At 35.2% G+C, this 16,430-nt stretch overlaps 1 protein-coding gene and 1 long non-coding RNA gene across 2 annotated transcripts; one reads left to right on the plus strand and one right to left on the minus strand.

Annotated features, from left to right (window-relative positions):
- The first annotated feature begins 736 nt into the window (after positions 1–736).
- LOC111511915 (peptidoglycan recognition protein) lies at positions 737–10,546 on the plus strand. The gene is made up of 4 exons (XM_023167989.2): positions 737–1,054; positions 5,721–5,909; positions 8,922–9,254; positions 10,243–10,546. Exons 1-4 carry the CDS (start codon positions 1,030–1,032, stop codon positions 10,419–10,421), a joined length of 726 nt encoding a protein of 241 aa, XP_023023757.2. The 5' UTR covers positions 737–1,029; the 3' UTR covers positions 10,422–10,546.
- A 50-nt stretch (positions 10,547–10,596) lies between these two features.
- On the minus strand, positions 10,597–16,081 carry LOC141481284 (uncharacterized). Its single transcript, XR_012464865.1, has 2 exons — positions 15,801–16,081; positions 10,597–10,959 (listed from the first exon to the last, which is right to left on the minus strand). It is a non-coding gene; the product is annotated as an uncharacterized lncRNA (long non-coding RNA).
- Positions 16,082–16,430: the final 349 nt, after the last annotated feature.

A 16,430-nucleotide genomic window follows, 5' to 3' on the forward strand; every position in this document is an offset into this window, starting at 1 on the left:
AAAAGAGTCTTTTTGTAATAACGAAAAAATTTGTTTTTTTCAAAGTAACCGATAATATGTGAAAAATAGCTATAATGTGTTCTATTGGCTGACGAGTTCATAGGCTAACACACAAATGCGGTGCGACCAGTATTGATTCCATATGATTTTTAGTTAATCATAACCTTTAATAGGCACGTGTACAAATTTCCTAGCTGTTGGACTATTACTTTGTGGGATAGAACATTTTGAGTGGAGTAACTTTTGTTAGTCTAGCGAAAATGGATAAAAAATAAATCCGTGTGTTAATAAAGCATTGCAGACGATATAGTGAGTATAGCAGCTAGTGAAGAAAAATTACAAAAACATTTGGATACAGGGAATGAAGTATTGAAGGATTAGGGAATGACGATGAATAAAAACAAAACGCAGGTAATGACAACAGGCGAAAATAGAAAAGAGATGCGAATAGAAATAAAAGGAACAAGAATAGGACAAGTAACATTGTGCAAATATATTTGAGTATTAGACGAGAAGGGAACACAAGATACTGATATTAACAACAGGATCGTGAAACATTGATACTTTATGACGCCATGAATAAATAAAACATGTATTAACAGAAAAAAGATAACACGCACATAACACACAAACATTAAACTACTGTTGCATTTTCTTTAAATTCCTGTTTATATTTCCTTACAATTTGTTATCTGTTCATAACTGCTGAAAGCTCCAAACTAATACAAATACCAATCGTCAATATTATACATGACTCACTGTGAGATACGGTAATTGTTTATTTTAATCGCTTTACGACTCAAAATCCAAGTTTAATATATACCAGTTTTTCCCAAATGTCGACGAGGATTCGACCTCATTCTGCGATATAATTCCATTGTGAACCGTTTTATCTATCAACATATACCTATTTCATTTTATCAGATTGTCCATATCACGAAGTGTTTTGGTGCTGGTTGTTCTCTAGTGCTGTAGTTTTATAATCGTCTTAGTGATAGATTAAAATGAGTTCTTTATTGTTCCTGCAAAATGTCTGATTCACTGTCTTTGAATTGTAAGTATTCTCTTTTATTTTTTATCATATTATGAGTTATATGAATTGTTCAAATGTCTCAGTAATTTTAACCTGATTTTTAGGATGTTTTCATTTTTAATTCATCATTCATGTGTCGAAAAAGAATTTAAATGTTTATTGGTGTTTAGTGCTTCTTATTTTCTCAAGAGCGTCTGTTTTTATTACTTCATGCCAAAAATTATAAAGTTCATATAATGTACCCTTATATTCCTTCCCAATTGTTGCGATCCTTATTGATATGAAAAAAACTAATTGATGAAGTTTATTGTATGATTTTCACTATAAAGGGTTTTACGAAAAACGCGACATGTGTTTTGCTATTGTATAGCGAAACACGTGTCGCGGATTTTGTAACCTTCATAGTGAAAATCATACAATGAACTGTATTAATTAGTTTAAATATGGATTCTCATCAAGTATCGGCTAGTTCTTTTTTATTGATTGATTGATAGCGCTTTATTTCCAACAGGCATTCACCCAATTACAGAAAATATACAAAGGTGTTGATGAAAATATATACAAAACAATATAATTAGTTAAAAAAAAGATTGCTACAACTGAAAGAAAAATAAGTAGAAATAGAAATACATCACAAGAAGCAAAAAGAAAAAGGAATCACAGTCAACAAGGTTCTAGTGAGAATACATTTTGAAATAAAACTTTGAGAACTGTGATTAATATCGCACGCATCAGATATTGAATTATAGTTGTTAAGAGGAGCACACGATATCTTATTGTTTAGCAGTTTGTGAAGAAAGGAGATTGTGACAAAGAGTCGTCGTGTATTCAGAGATATTACATTAAATTGATTCAGAAGGATAGAATAGTCGGTTCCCCTCTGAGTTTATAATCCTGTGACCTTGAAAGACAGATATTTTAAAAAATTTTTTTGAACAGCATCAATATGATATAGGTATGTGGCAATTATAAATTGGATACCATATTAACACGCCGTATTCTAGTTTAGACCTCACATAGGCATTAAACAGTGTTTGTTATAATCGTATTAATATTCTTGAATTCTCTGGTACTCCTTATAATAAAGCCCAACTTTCGATTCGCTAATGAAATAGCCTAGTCTATGTGGGAAGTGAGAGTGAATTTATAATCAAAAATGATTCCAAGATCTGCCATCTCATTTACCTACTCGACTAACTGGAATGCTGTCAATAACATAAGAAAATTCTATTACATTCTTTTTTCTGGAAAATGATAAAATGTAACATTTCGATATGTTCAAACGTAAATGGTTCTTGAAACACCAGTCGAATACTAAATCGATTTCATTTTGTAAAATTAAGCAGTCTTCATAATTGTCAATTACTGTGATTCATCAGCTTACTTTACTGATGTACTTTAGATCATCAGCGTAAAGAATTTTTGGGCATTTCATCATTTTCACCAGGTCATCAATGAAAAGCAGAAATAAAAGAAGCCCCTATTTCGAGCCTTGTGGTACCCCTGAGGTAGGTGTGTACAAAGAGGACCGAAAACCTTCATGTTCTACGTATTGTTTTCTATCAAAGAGATAGCTTGTGGAAAGATCAATTAAACTTCCAGAAAAGCCAAACGATGATAGTCACTGAATGAGGATGTAAAACTCAATTTGGTCAAACGCCTTTTGCATGTCCGTATAAACTACGTGAACTTGTTGCTTTTGGTCTGAAGCATCTGAAACATGTTGTGAAAGGCATGCAAGATTTGTCACACATGACTTTTGTTCCACGAACCCATGTTGATCTTCCGATATTATATTTCTGATCGAGTTATAGATAAAACCGTATGGAATCATTTCGAAAAGTTTCGAGAAATTACTTGATATAGAAGTAGACCTGTAATTTTTTATAACAGTTGCGTCCCCTTTCTTCAAGATAGGACATACTCGTGCTGTTTTCCAAATCTCCGGAAACGTAGATGTTTTCAGTGAAAGGTTGAAGATGTGAAGAAAGGGCTTAATAAAGGATCCAATCTTTTACTAGAAAACTCGGTATGTGGTCCGGTCCAACAACTAGTTTGTTTTTCACTTTCTTAGTGGCCTTTCTATCTCATTAATATGTTCGATATTTAAACCCGGAAAATTGTTTGGAAAGTTATCTAGCATACCACACAGGGAGATATACGATGTGATGTATACACTTTTAAAATAATTCGCAAACGCGTTGACGTTTTCCTGAGGTTTGGAATAAGAGTTATTGTCATCCTTCAATTACCTTTTTTTTTATTTAAACAAGAACCGCATCAACCACAGAGGGTTATTAGCGAGGTACATTACAAGTTATAATAGATATATACACACATATATAGATATATACACACATATATACGAACTTCATATTTGATTGTATACATTAATTTTCTTTATAAATTGTATAATTTTCTCCACATTGTTATTCAAAGTAAGTTTTACGTTCTCGCTGATGTTCATTAGTTTTCGTTCTTTATTGTAGTAGGGGCAGAGACATATGATGTGTTCCACTGTCAACGGTGTATTGCAAAATTCACATGATTTGGGAGTTTGTTTCTTGAATAAATGTTCATGTGTTATTCTGGTGTGACCAATCCTCAAACGAGTAATTGTGATTTGATCTCTTCTGGTTAAGTATGAGTAGTTCTGTTTGATCAATTCCGGATTCACTTTGAATAATTTATTTGCGGTTTGCTTTTGACACCTTTCTGTCCAAAATTAGCTTATTCATATTATCATTATTTCCGAATTTTAACCATGCACATCCGTTGTCCATAAGATACCGGTCACTATAGTGATTTGAGACTTTTATTTTCGCCCATACAAATAAATCACCCTCTCTCAGAGAGAAAGTTTGGTATATCACCAAGTATAAAAAAAATCCAGTTTCTCGTTCGCAAACACCGTAGATATTGTGACAAGACATAGCATCATATACGGTACCTGCATATTTTGACAAATTCTCGACACACGTCAAATTCAAATTATAATTTGACATACTTCAACGGAAAAATGCTACCCCTTCAACCCCTGTCGAATAACAAGGTACAACTCCCAATTTTTCAAATAGGAAGTATAGGCTTGTGATATATCGTTTAAAAGGTCGCTTCATTCTCTATTCAAAAATGTTATCGCTTTCAAGTTCATTGCGACAATTAAGATAAAATAAATCAAAATCATGTGGTTACCGAAATTCGATAAAATACACTATTGAAAGTATTTTTATAGTTGACGTCATTATACTGACAAATTGAATATTTTGAAAATGGCGTCTGATACTACACCATACTCAATAGAAATGAATACTTGTGTTATATCGCCGGAAAGATATCTCATATCCAATCAAATAGTCAAAGAATATACAGGGTTCGAATTTGTCAATGACCTTTCAAAAATTAATCATCCACAGTGCTCTATACAATTTGCTGATGACACTTCTTTCACTGTCAGTGGTTCGGAATGTGAAACATTGTCAGTAAGAGCAAATGATGCTGTATCCAACATGCAAAATTATTGTTCTAAGAATGGCTTGATTCTAAATAATCTTAAAACCAACACCATGCTCTTTACAATTCAGGAAACTGATTGTAGTGTATTGGTTAGGTCTGAGATTAAAAGTATTGAACAGGTAAACTATAAAAAAATTTTAGGAGTTTTAATTGATTCCCAACTCAATTGGAATCATCATGTTGATTTCATACTGAAGAAATTAGCGACACATTGTTTCGTTATATGGAATCTGCGTAATTTTGTGTCTATTGAAGTTCTTAAAAGTTACTAATGTACATATGTTTACTCTGCTCTCAATTACTGTATTGTTTGTTTTGGCAACTGCAATAGAATCAGTGACTTATTAATTTTCCAGAAAAAGATTATTAGAACAATTTGTTTCAAAAAACCACTCGATTCCTGTAAACCACTATTTGCAAAGTTGAATATATTAACTGTTACTTGCATGTATATTTTTAATTGCGTAATCTACGTTGAATCAAATTGCTCCAAGTTTCAGAACAGAGATGATACATGTCTTCTTTCGGGCTTCACCCTGAGAAAAAACTATAACATTTTGATTCCTAGTCATAAGTTAGCCAAGGTGACTAATGGACCTCATATCATGTCAATAAAACTGTACAACAAGCTCCCAATATCCATTAAAAAAATAACTAGTGTAAAGCTCTTTAAACAAAAAGTTCGGAAACTATTATGTGAAAAGGTATTTTATTCGCTTGATGAATTTTTTCAGTCTGATTTGGAATTTTAAATTTTGTATCCCTTTCATGGTCTAAATGTTATATAATATGTCATATAATTAAGTTGTTTTATGATTGTGACCTCATTGTAATTGTACTGAGTTATGTGACTTTTTCCATGCCTTCCCTAGGTCTACGGAAATAAATATTTTTTGATTTTTTGATTTTGATTTGAATTGTGTAAAATACAGAAACAAAACACCTCCTGTTTAGTGTTTTCTTTTTTTAAATAAACATAATTGTTTATAGTTCACGATTGTTCTGATCCATAAATCATTTATTCTGTTAATAAATCAGCAACAGTCAGCACCGAAGTCGACTACTATTTTTTAGTTTATTTCCAGCTATGTTAGTTCAAAAAACTTCTAATCGAGTTACAGTTTTATGATTTTTTATGAAACATTTGTCTAATATACCATTTTCATTTCAGTGCCAATTCGATGCTCATGTGGTTGGTCTCATAGAAACAATATCAACACGTCATCCCAGGAATATCTTTCTCTGTTGGGAGTTTCGTCTACAAACCACAGAAATAGTTTACAAACACTTTGGTTAGTCTGCCTGGGTTTGATTCTCGTCGTGGGGCTGACAACAGGGGTATATTTACTATGCAGAGAAGGTAAATATATCTTAAAATGATCATGAGCCCCAGACATAGGGCTCATCTCTGAAAATGATTTTTCTTCGGAAAGTAGGGTCAGTTACCAACTGCTCCAGAACCCATTAAGCGAATAACTGTATAATAACTGATCATAAGTGAATAACTGTAATAATAATAACTTGCTAGAAGGTGGTTCACTGAAGTGGAATTGTTCTTTCTATTCACAAAAATTCAGCTTATATACGCCTGATCTATCCGACACTATGCGTTTACGGCTTTTTTTTCAAAAAACGGGCAATATTATTGGTGTTCTGGCTTGCTTTTGCAGTTTTTTGAAAAGAATGGAGTCGATAACATCTACTTTATAACCGTTGTTGACCGCAATTTGTTTGATCAAACTCAGCTCTCTCTGGAAATTAATCTCAGACTGTGAAATATTAAACCATATGTGAAGCATATAAGCTGACTTGTGGCTCTTGCCCAAAACTTTATATTGGCCAAACAGCGATCACATTTTCCCAAAGAATTAAGGAGCATCGACAAAGACCAGTTCCACATTTGCAAACCACCTTTTAGCAGAAGGATAAGTATTGTATTGCTCAAAAAGATTGTAGTTGAACCTGATACGTCTTGCATTGAAAAAGGAATATTTTCGGCGGAATTTTTTAGTGTGAGTTATTTCTTCCTTTGTTTCTTTCTCTGGAAGTTTCCACAAGAATGTGGTACCTTGAATGTATATCAGACATGCAACGATTATGGGCATTGCAATTTTATATTATTGAAAGCAATGGACTAGATTTTTTCTATTTCTGTGTAATTCAATAAGGGTTTGATATATATATATATATATATATATATATATATATATATATATATATATATATATATCAAACATGGGACAATTCGTGGACACAACACTCCAAAAAGAGGGACAAACCGCGGACACGTGTTTCTGGCTATTGGCCTCATCAGCGCGGTGCAGCCAATTGCAAAGATGGGCAACACTTGTTTGCCGAAAGCAGGAAACAAGTGCATATGTGTTTTTTCCTGGACTAACGAGGTTTCACCTTCAACGTGTGATTCCTAAAACGGAATGCGAATATAAGAGAGAATGGTATGTAGTCAAAAGCACATCTTTATTCACAATATTTGTCAGTTCATGCAGCAAAAATAGTTGACTAGACAGTTCATCAAATAGAGGCATTATGTGGCTATTCCACTTCAATTCATCATCGGGGGTTATCCCCAGAAGTACAACAGTGAATCCATTCGAAATATTTTTATTAGAGGAAAATCCGATATGCTGGGTCTTATCATTGTTCATTCTGTCGTAAACCAGTTCAGCTCTAGACTCAGTAGTTGCCATTAGTTCATTCACTACAAATCGACTATGGTGCGAACTTATTAACGAAGTGCAAAGACAATACACATGCCGGAAAGCGAGTAATAAAATATATCATTGATATAAATGGTTAAAAACAGTGGCCTAAGGACTGATCCCTGTGGCACTCCATAATAAGTATGAGCCTGTAGCGAAGTGGTTCCGTTGACCGGTACCACTTGTTTATGGTCGTTCAAATAGAACTTTACGAGGTTCAGTGGGGTTCCCCTAACCCTATAGTGCTCCAGCTTTTTCAGCAGCAGCTCGTGGAAGAGACTGTCAAATGCCTTAGATGAGTCACAGAGTGTAAGACCTGTCAACTGCCCAGGCTCAAGGGCTTCAACTATTCTTCCCACGACTATGCTAACTGCCTGGACTGCGAAGAAGTTTGTCCGAAATCCATATTGATAACAGTGAGTTGTGTTGTATTTTCCAAAGAAAGAGTATAACCGATTTTTAGAATAATCTCAATAATTTTTCCTAGAATTAGTATCGATGAGATGGGTCTGTAGTTGTCAGGAAGATATCTGTCACTTTTTTTTTAATGGAAACTACTTTGGAAATTTCAAAGGCATCGGGAAATACACCACCAGTAAAACAAATGGTAATCAGATCCGTCAGCAGATTTATGATCACTTTCATAAATTCCTTCAGTATTCTACTACTTGAAAAATGTATATCAAAGCTAGAGGCATTTTTTAGCTTTTTGATTACAGACAATACTTCGTTTGTTGGGACTGGTTCAAATAAAAATTAACGTTGAGGTTCTTAGTTGGGATCTAAAAAGTCAGTCGATTCATAATGACTTTGAGGTGAACTCTTAATTATGTTTTGTGCAAAAATAAAGAAGTATTCCAAACTCATTCGCCGTTTTTTTGGAGTAGCAACAAAAGTGCCATAAGCATTTCTTTTTGCTGCAGTATAATCAGGGAATACCACACCTCTGTGGTTTATATTCGTGCTGTCCCACGATGGCTGGTGTTAATTGGAACAACATCCGATTACTAATTGAAATTTTCCTTTTTGCTATATTATATGAGTCGGCAGCACAGCTAGAGGAAGTACCCTATCCAAGTCACTCGGGAAGTAAGCAGAGCAGGCAATGATGTCCGTCCTCTTCTTGTACGGTAGAGCAACCACTTCTGGTGTTCAGAAGCCTGTCAGCAGAATATAATTGATTATTTTGTGACATATTCTGTGTTCCACCCCTGGGTGAAAGAATACAAATGAAGTAGCCTTGGCGTTAGGTTAGTTAAACTTGAAAGCAAAGAAGTGTCAGTGACAAACTCATTACGTTACGACATGTCTCTCCCATGGATTAGAGACCCCAGAAACCAGCTGAGAAGCCAGCTGGTTTCTTGAGTCCTTTCGAAGAAACAAATCCCGACTTCATTAGCCATCTTCTGATGATGATAATTGTATGCCAGTGATTTCAATTCCAACCATTATGATAGTTTTGGACTACCTGGACTACATAAATCAACGTCTTGAGGAAGAGGTAGATCTTAAACAAAGACCAAGACAAACGTGGTTACAGAACGTAAGAAGTACCTTTGTAAACTAAACAGATCAACCACGTTCAAAACTACTGTTTTTAAATTGAAAGGGTACGTTTTTTAGTGATAACAAGACTATATCTGATTTTGCAGGAGAAGAAGAAACATTTACTGGGACTATACTGATCAGAAAAACAGAATGGGACACCTTTTCGCCAGAACAAAACATCACAGAACTAAAGTTTCCCGTGGACAAGGTTGAAATCTTCACGATTCTTTCATCCACTATTCGTTGCGACAATGATACAAATTGCGATTTACTTCCTAAAAGCATCCAGGCTGAACATATGAATGCTACGGAGGAAACTGACATTTTATCCAATTTCCTACTGGATAATGATGGCAGACTTTATGAAGATCAGGGTTGGACATATGTGTCCGGTGCGCGGACAGATGGTGCCAATATCTTGTATATAGGAATAGTAGGTAATGAAAATTTTGTTTTATTCCTTTTGATCCATCTAAAAACAAATCAACTTCCTCCGATATATACTTTTCTTCAATCCCCCTACAAAGATGGTATCTTCGTAGGGCTTGTCCTATTCAGGATAGTTTACTAGTGCAGCCTAACACCATTGATTAGACCTGCCTGATGAAGTCCATCTACATTTTGATTCAATAAAAGCCAAAATACTAGTTAAGACCTCTCAGTTCAACGGCTCATTGCAGAGAAAAATGGAAGTCAAACATTTACGATATTGCTTCGACCATATTTCTAATAAGCTCATCCTATGAAAGAGTACGACTGATCATGAATGCTATCATCAATTCTGGTCATGAATGGGAATGAAAGGATAAGTGGAATTAGTTTCGTTATGCGAGTATTCGGGCCATTCGTATATGCGGTCGGTTAGTACCTCTTCTACCGACAGAAGGGGCGATGACAGATATGTTGCTTATCGTTCACCCCAGCTTTGTTCGAGGAATGATACTCTGAAAGAATTTGATTTTCAATTATAAAAAATCATCGACTCCGTGTTGAAGATGGACACTACTTCACTCGAAACTGGTTACAAGTGTGCCAGTTCCAATAATTAAAAATCGATTTTGTCAGTTGTATTGTCCAAAGCATATGCAGGAATTTCTTTGGTATAGAATCCTTCACTGACGCCTCTCGAATATAATCCAACGCCCTTCCTGATATTAGTCAAGGAAGTATTTGTTTTTTGATAGGCGTCAGTCAATTAATCTACTGTGTAGGTAGGTGGAGATGAGCCAGAGCGGATTATTCCCTTAAATGATTTAGTTTAAGATGGAAGGTCACATGGTTCAATTTGATATATTATATAAAGCACCAATTAGGTAGAATTCAGTTATTAGGAACATGCCTGAGGAAGTCATTGCACGGTGAAACACGCACTGAAGAGCTGTTCTTTCAAAAATATGGAAAAATAAAATGTTTTCTTCATTGCAGGAAATCCCGGCGATATTTCTGTTTCCAAGAAACAAGCTGGAACAATCACAGCTTTTCTTGAATTCGCCGTGGCCCAAAAAAAATTGATACCATGTTTCCAAGTGGTTATGGACCGATTAGAGGAGAACAAACTCAAACAGGAAATATATGACATCCTGAAAATGCGAAGAAAATGCTGAATTTCAGTCCATTTGGCATATGGGATAGCTGATGAAGAAATTGAAGCACTTCTCCTGAGATTTTGGAAGAAGAGAATTAACATGACATGTGCATTGTTTGTACAAGTAGATTCCTGAACGAGGAAGTTGTTTTCTATTTCCAATTAATTATACAGTATATTTTGATTTGGATCGGTTGTATGGTAAATTCATGTAAAAATTCATATATTTCGCTATTAAATATATCACAGATCATTGGCATAACAACTGGCACAATTGTCTTGATTCCAAACTAATAATAATATACTCTTCTTCTGCCCCCTATACGGTTAGTTCGATATTTCTGAGCCACGGTCTTCCTGTATGTGAATAATGGTCTGAAAATTATCATCTCTGCTGTTTCCATATCTTCATCTGAGGAATTGCTATTGGGAAGATTCACATGAAGTCTGGAATGATCTACATTGTCGTGACTTCTCAGTTCTGTTCTGGAAATGTCTGGAAGCGGCGAAGCATAGCTCAATATGGTGAATAAGGCGAGGTACAGTACAATCACCAGCTGTAACGAAAAATGCACATGATTTCTAAATAAGCCTCATCACTTTTCTGAAGTTATTCTATCTTTAAGAATTCTAGATGTTGTTCCAATATAATCCAAGTTTTAATTGTTACAAGGAATGTTATAAATCACATTTGACTTTTTTGTATATCCGTGCATTAGCGCAACATTCTATAGAAACAGGACAAAAACCGAATTACTCTAATATCAAAGTTTTACATACAGGAAAAAAATTTCCAAACATCTTTTTTTGAAATGGTTGAAATTATTGGGTCTCCTGATTGTATGAATAAGAGAACTGACATTGATAATCTCAGCAGTATATACAGTAACTTATTGGAATTGCACCAAAAAATATAATGATAATAATGAAAACTGTATCAATCAACTCTCCCTTCAGAGTCAAATATTATCAAATCATCATGCCCGTTGAAAAATGACATTTATGTGAAAGTATGATATTTGTCAAACCAAAAAATCCATTGATGTTTAACTTTCTTTTGTCGATTTATATGTTCAGTTTATTGTTTTTCACTCATGTTTACTGTGAGTATGATTTGTAATGTTATTCATTGGCAAAAATTCCACAACTCACTAATTATAGGCACTGAAGTGCCTATAATTAGTAGTAGAGCAGAGTTTTGATTTTTTGACTGAGAGACCCCGTTAATCTATTTTACTGTACATTTCTCCAGTCGCTAAGATTCATCGGAAAAGTCTAGGGATATTTTTTAAAATGGCAATATTTTTTTTTAGATCGCTTTAGGGAAAAAAAAGTTGACGGGTGATTATTAAACGAATGTAACTAACAACAAAATCTATTAAATGGTCAAAAATACTGAGTGCGCATATAAGCAAAACTAAAAAAAAATATGGCTCTTCTTTGGCACCCCGAAAAAAAATCATAATACAAAAAAAATTGGAATCAGTACAAAGTATGGCCTCCGCGCTGGTTTATTACGGCCCTACATCTATCGTGCATCGACAAAATGAGATTGTCTTGTTGAGGTACATTTGCCCATTCAGCGATTAAAAGCTCTCTCAATTATTGAAACGTTGTGTGAATGTTCCCCATATGCGGAGTAATTCTTCGTTGAAGCATGTCCCACACATGCTTGATGGGATTTAGGTCCGGTGATTGTACTGGCCATGGCAATACATCAACTCCTTCGTTGGTGAGCCAGTCAGTCACTAGACGCGCGACATGTGGATGAGCATTATCGTGCATTAGGTGGAAGTTTTCACCAACAGCACCAGCAAACGGACGGACGATAGGTAGAAGAATGGTGTCGAGGTACTGTCGAGCTATGAGGGAGCGATTTGGAAAAACGAGATCGGTTCTGCCGCCGATCATGATTCCGCCCCATAGCATTACTGTACCACCTCTGTATGTGTGGACTTCCTGGACGTGTCTCAAACGTTCATTATTTCCAGGTCGTCTCCACAGTCTTACTCGACGAGAATCTGGATGAAATCCAAATCTGAATTCGTCTGTAAACAAAACTGTTGCCCAATCATTTGCATCCCAGTTCTGATGTTCTTGACACCACTCTAATCTTCCACCGCGATTGCCTCTCGACAAAGGTGGACATCTAAGTGGCCTTCTGTTGTGGAGATCTGCTTCATGCAGTCGATTTCTGACAGTATCACGACCAATGGTTACCTGGTGCGTCTGCTGCAACACGTTAACCAACTCAGGTGCTGTGATTGTCGGTTGTCTTCTTGCGGTTAAGATCAAAAATCGGTCTTGAACTGCAGTTGTAGCGCGTCCTCGCCCTGGATGTTCTTCGACTGGACTGCCAGTTTCACGGAAACGCCGCCACAATCGACTGATAACACTTTGGGAGACTCCCAAACGAAGAGCTACATCATTTTGTCGCATGCCACCTTGAAGAAGCCCTACAGCTCTATTCATCTCAGCCAATGGTAAGTGATATATATATATATATATATATATATATATATATATATATATATATATATATATAATCACTATATAATATATATATATATATATAATATATATATATATATATATATATATATATATATATATATAATCTAGAAAGGTTAATGCAGTCAAGCTGCTGGAAAATAATTCCATGAAATTCAAAAAATAAATAGATAAGTACTCTTTGATCATTCCCATATTGATTTCAATTTAAGACCCACCGGTCTTAAAGTACTTTCTTGGTTTTTCTCATTTTGTCTTCAATCGAGGACCGCCTGCCCGGTACTGACGATGCCCAATAGGCTGAAACAGCTGTATACCGGTGGCTCTTAAATTGAAATCAATTTGGGAATGATCAAAGAGTACTTATCTACTCATATATATATATATATATATATATATATATATATATATATATATATATATATATATAGTCATATTGGTGTGACACCCAAGTCAAGTTGACTTGGGTGACACACCAATAAGTGGTTCCAATTATGTTTCGCTTGCGTTTACGCAGCTATTTTTATCAAGTACTTTCTTGGTTTTTCTCATTTTGTCTTCAATCGAGGACCGCCAGCCCGGTACTGACGATGCCCAATAGGCTGAAACAGCTGTCTATCGGTGGCTCCTAAATTGAAATCAATATGGGAATTATCAAAAAGTACTTATCTATTCATTTTTTGATTTTCATGGAATTATTTTCCAGCAGCTTGACTGCATTAACCTTTCTAAAAACATGTGGATTCGTTTTCCGATGGCATTTCAGGTTAGCTTTCCCAAATTTCTGCTACCGCAGTTGTCGGTTGATTGGTCAAACCACCAACACTGACATAAAAACTTGGCACGTTGACTTGGGTATCACACCAATAGGTGGTTCCACTTATGTTTCGCTTGCGTTCACGCAGCTATTTTCATCAAGTACTTTCTTGGTTTTTGTCCTCAATCGAGGACCGCCTGCCCGATACTGACGAGACCCAATAGACTGAAACAGAGAGCGACCGGTGGCTCTTAAATTGAAATCAATATGGGAATGATCAAAAAGTACTTATCTTTTCATTTTTTAATTTTCATGGAATTATTTACCTGCAGCTTGACTACATTAACCTTTCTAGATTTCATATAATTTCTAGAAACATGTGGATTCGTTTTCCGATGGTATTTCAGGTTAGCTTTCCCAAATTTCTGCTACCGCATTTGTCGATTGATTGGTCAAACCACCAACACTGACATAAAAACTTGGCAAGTTGACTTGGGTGTCACAGCAATAGGTGGTTCCACTTATGTTTCGCTTGCGTTTACGCAGCTATTTTTATCAAGTACTTTCTTGGTTTTTTTCATTTTGTCTTCAATCGAGGACCGCCTGCCCGGTACTGACGGTGACCAATAGGTTGAAACAGCTGTCTACCGGTGTAGACAGATATATTACAATGTAGGTTTTCACGGATGGTAGAATATGATGTGTTGTTTTTCCGGGTGTTCATCCGTTGTGTACTATTCGATAGTCGACGTTTCGCCATCATCTCAGATGGCATTATCAAGACGAGTTACTGCTTCGCTTCGAGAGGTGTAACTGATGTCAGGTTCTTCTTGTGAACCTGACATCAGTTACACCTCTCGAAGCGAAGCAGTAACTCGTCTTGCACATAAGCTTCATCTGTCCAAATAAAATTTATCGAAAAATCACGCACTTGGTTACAACTTTTCAGAAACCACTGGCAAAAGCCTTCTGGTTCTGTATGGCTTGAATTTGTGTTTTTTCAAAATCCTCTCAACGTAAGTTCTTGGTAGGCCTGTTGATATTTCCAAATTTTGCGTTGACGTTTTTGGGATTATTTTCAACAGCTCCTGAAACGACTATTTCTTCCAATTCCTCATTTGATTCATATAATTTTGGCCTTTTCTTTTCAAATTGACCACCATCAATTAGGTTGTCCCGCAATCTTGTGAAAATGTCTTTAAAAGGTTGTCTTCTCTCTGTATACCCCTCGTGATAGAAATGCTGCTTCTGCATTTCCTCTGGATTGTATTAAACAGACTATCATATCCCATTCTTCATAATTCCCATACTCCATTGCGAATATGTTCGAAAATTGAACAAAAACCAGTAATTTAAGAGCGACTTCACTGCTCAAATAAAAATTTAATAGGTACCAGTGAAGGTTTGCTTTCTATTTTATCGCCAAATCGTCCAAAGCCTATTTGATCAAAGTGTGCATTTCAAAGTCTACATGAAAAAACCTAAAATCTCTGTATTTCAAAGATGACTCTAGCAAAACATCAAGTGTGCTACATTTTTGTAAAGGTAATTTCAAGCTCTATTGTAATATGCAGGAATATACAGGGTGTCTCCTTGAAAAATAGTTTTTAATCAATAACTATTGTGATCTCATTTGAAAAAATGAATTGTTCACAGACAAAAGTACTTTGGAAATGTTTTCATAGAAACAAAACAATTTGGACAGGAAAAAAATTACAGCAACTTTCCTAAAATACACATTTTCGAAAAGTAACAGCAACTTTTCTAAAATGCACATTTTCGAAAAACATGTTATAACTCAGAAACGATGATAGATATCGATATACGGTTTCTACCATTGAGTTTTCCATAAAATTCGACCCTCACACAGGCATCACTTTCCATCTATCTTGTTTAAAAACAGGAGTTTCCCTTTAAAAATGTCCAATTTGATCCACTCTGTACAAAAAATATATAATAATCTCTTTATTTACTCAAATTGATTTGTATAACCACAGGAGCTGAGCAAATCAAAAAAAGAAAACGTCAATGTACAATATTGAAAAGAAAAGAAACTATACGAAATAGAAAAACTCGCAACAAGAAATATGAACAAATGTAAAGACTAAAATCCTATAACGATTTACTCACCCCCTTCATTTCGGATGTTTTTTCAAATTTGGAAAGATATGCACTGTTGACTTCACAGATCTAAATTGTTTCTGGTCTGAGCCAACCTACAATATTTATACACGGATTCTGTGGTGGTGAAACCGCAATTAAAATTCAATACAAACATTTTTTCACGAAATTTTAAATCAATAAAAGGATCTCCGCTGATATGTCGGGCTTTGTGTACTCCTACAAAGACGTCTTTACTTTCTGGTGTTTGTCTTTTCAATTAGAGAGCTTTTGACGTGTTTATTGTTAGTCAGATGCTGTTTCATATATGAATGAAAAGTATGGGAAATTCAAATAATTCCAAGAATACTTGGCGGGTGAGTATTCTGTTGAAAATTCTAGTAAAATGGGTGGTAAGATATGTTGAAAAGTAGGTAATTTCCATAAATACAGGATGTCCCAACTATATCTTTCATAGTGCTACTTTTTGAACCAGAAAGTTCGCGATTAAAACTAACAAATGTATCATACTGATTGAGGCATTCCGAACAAATGGTTATTCACTTCTTCCATTCGCTGATCAATTGATAGATTATTGTTGGCAGATTCGTTATATTATCACTGGTGTGTGAATAGCCTAAGAAGAATGACATTGTAAAA

This window comes from Leptinotarsa decemlineata, unplaced genomic scaffold (genome assembly GCF_025532065.1).
Source record: "Leptinotarsa decemlineata unplaced genomic scaffold, Ldec_3_MD MMD2_P_RNA_scaffold_12, whole genome shotgun sequence".
Lineage (NCBI taxonomy): Eukaryota > Metazoa > Arthropoda > Insecta > Coleoptera > Chrysomelidae > Leptinotarsa > Leptinotarsa decemlineata.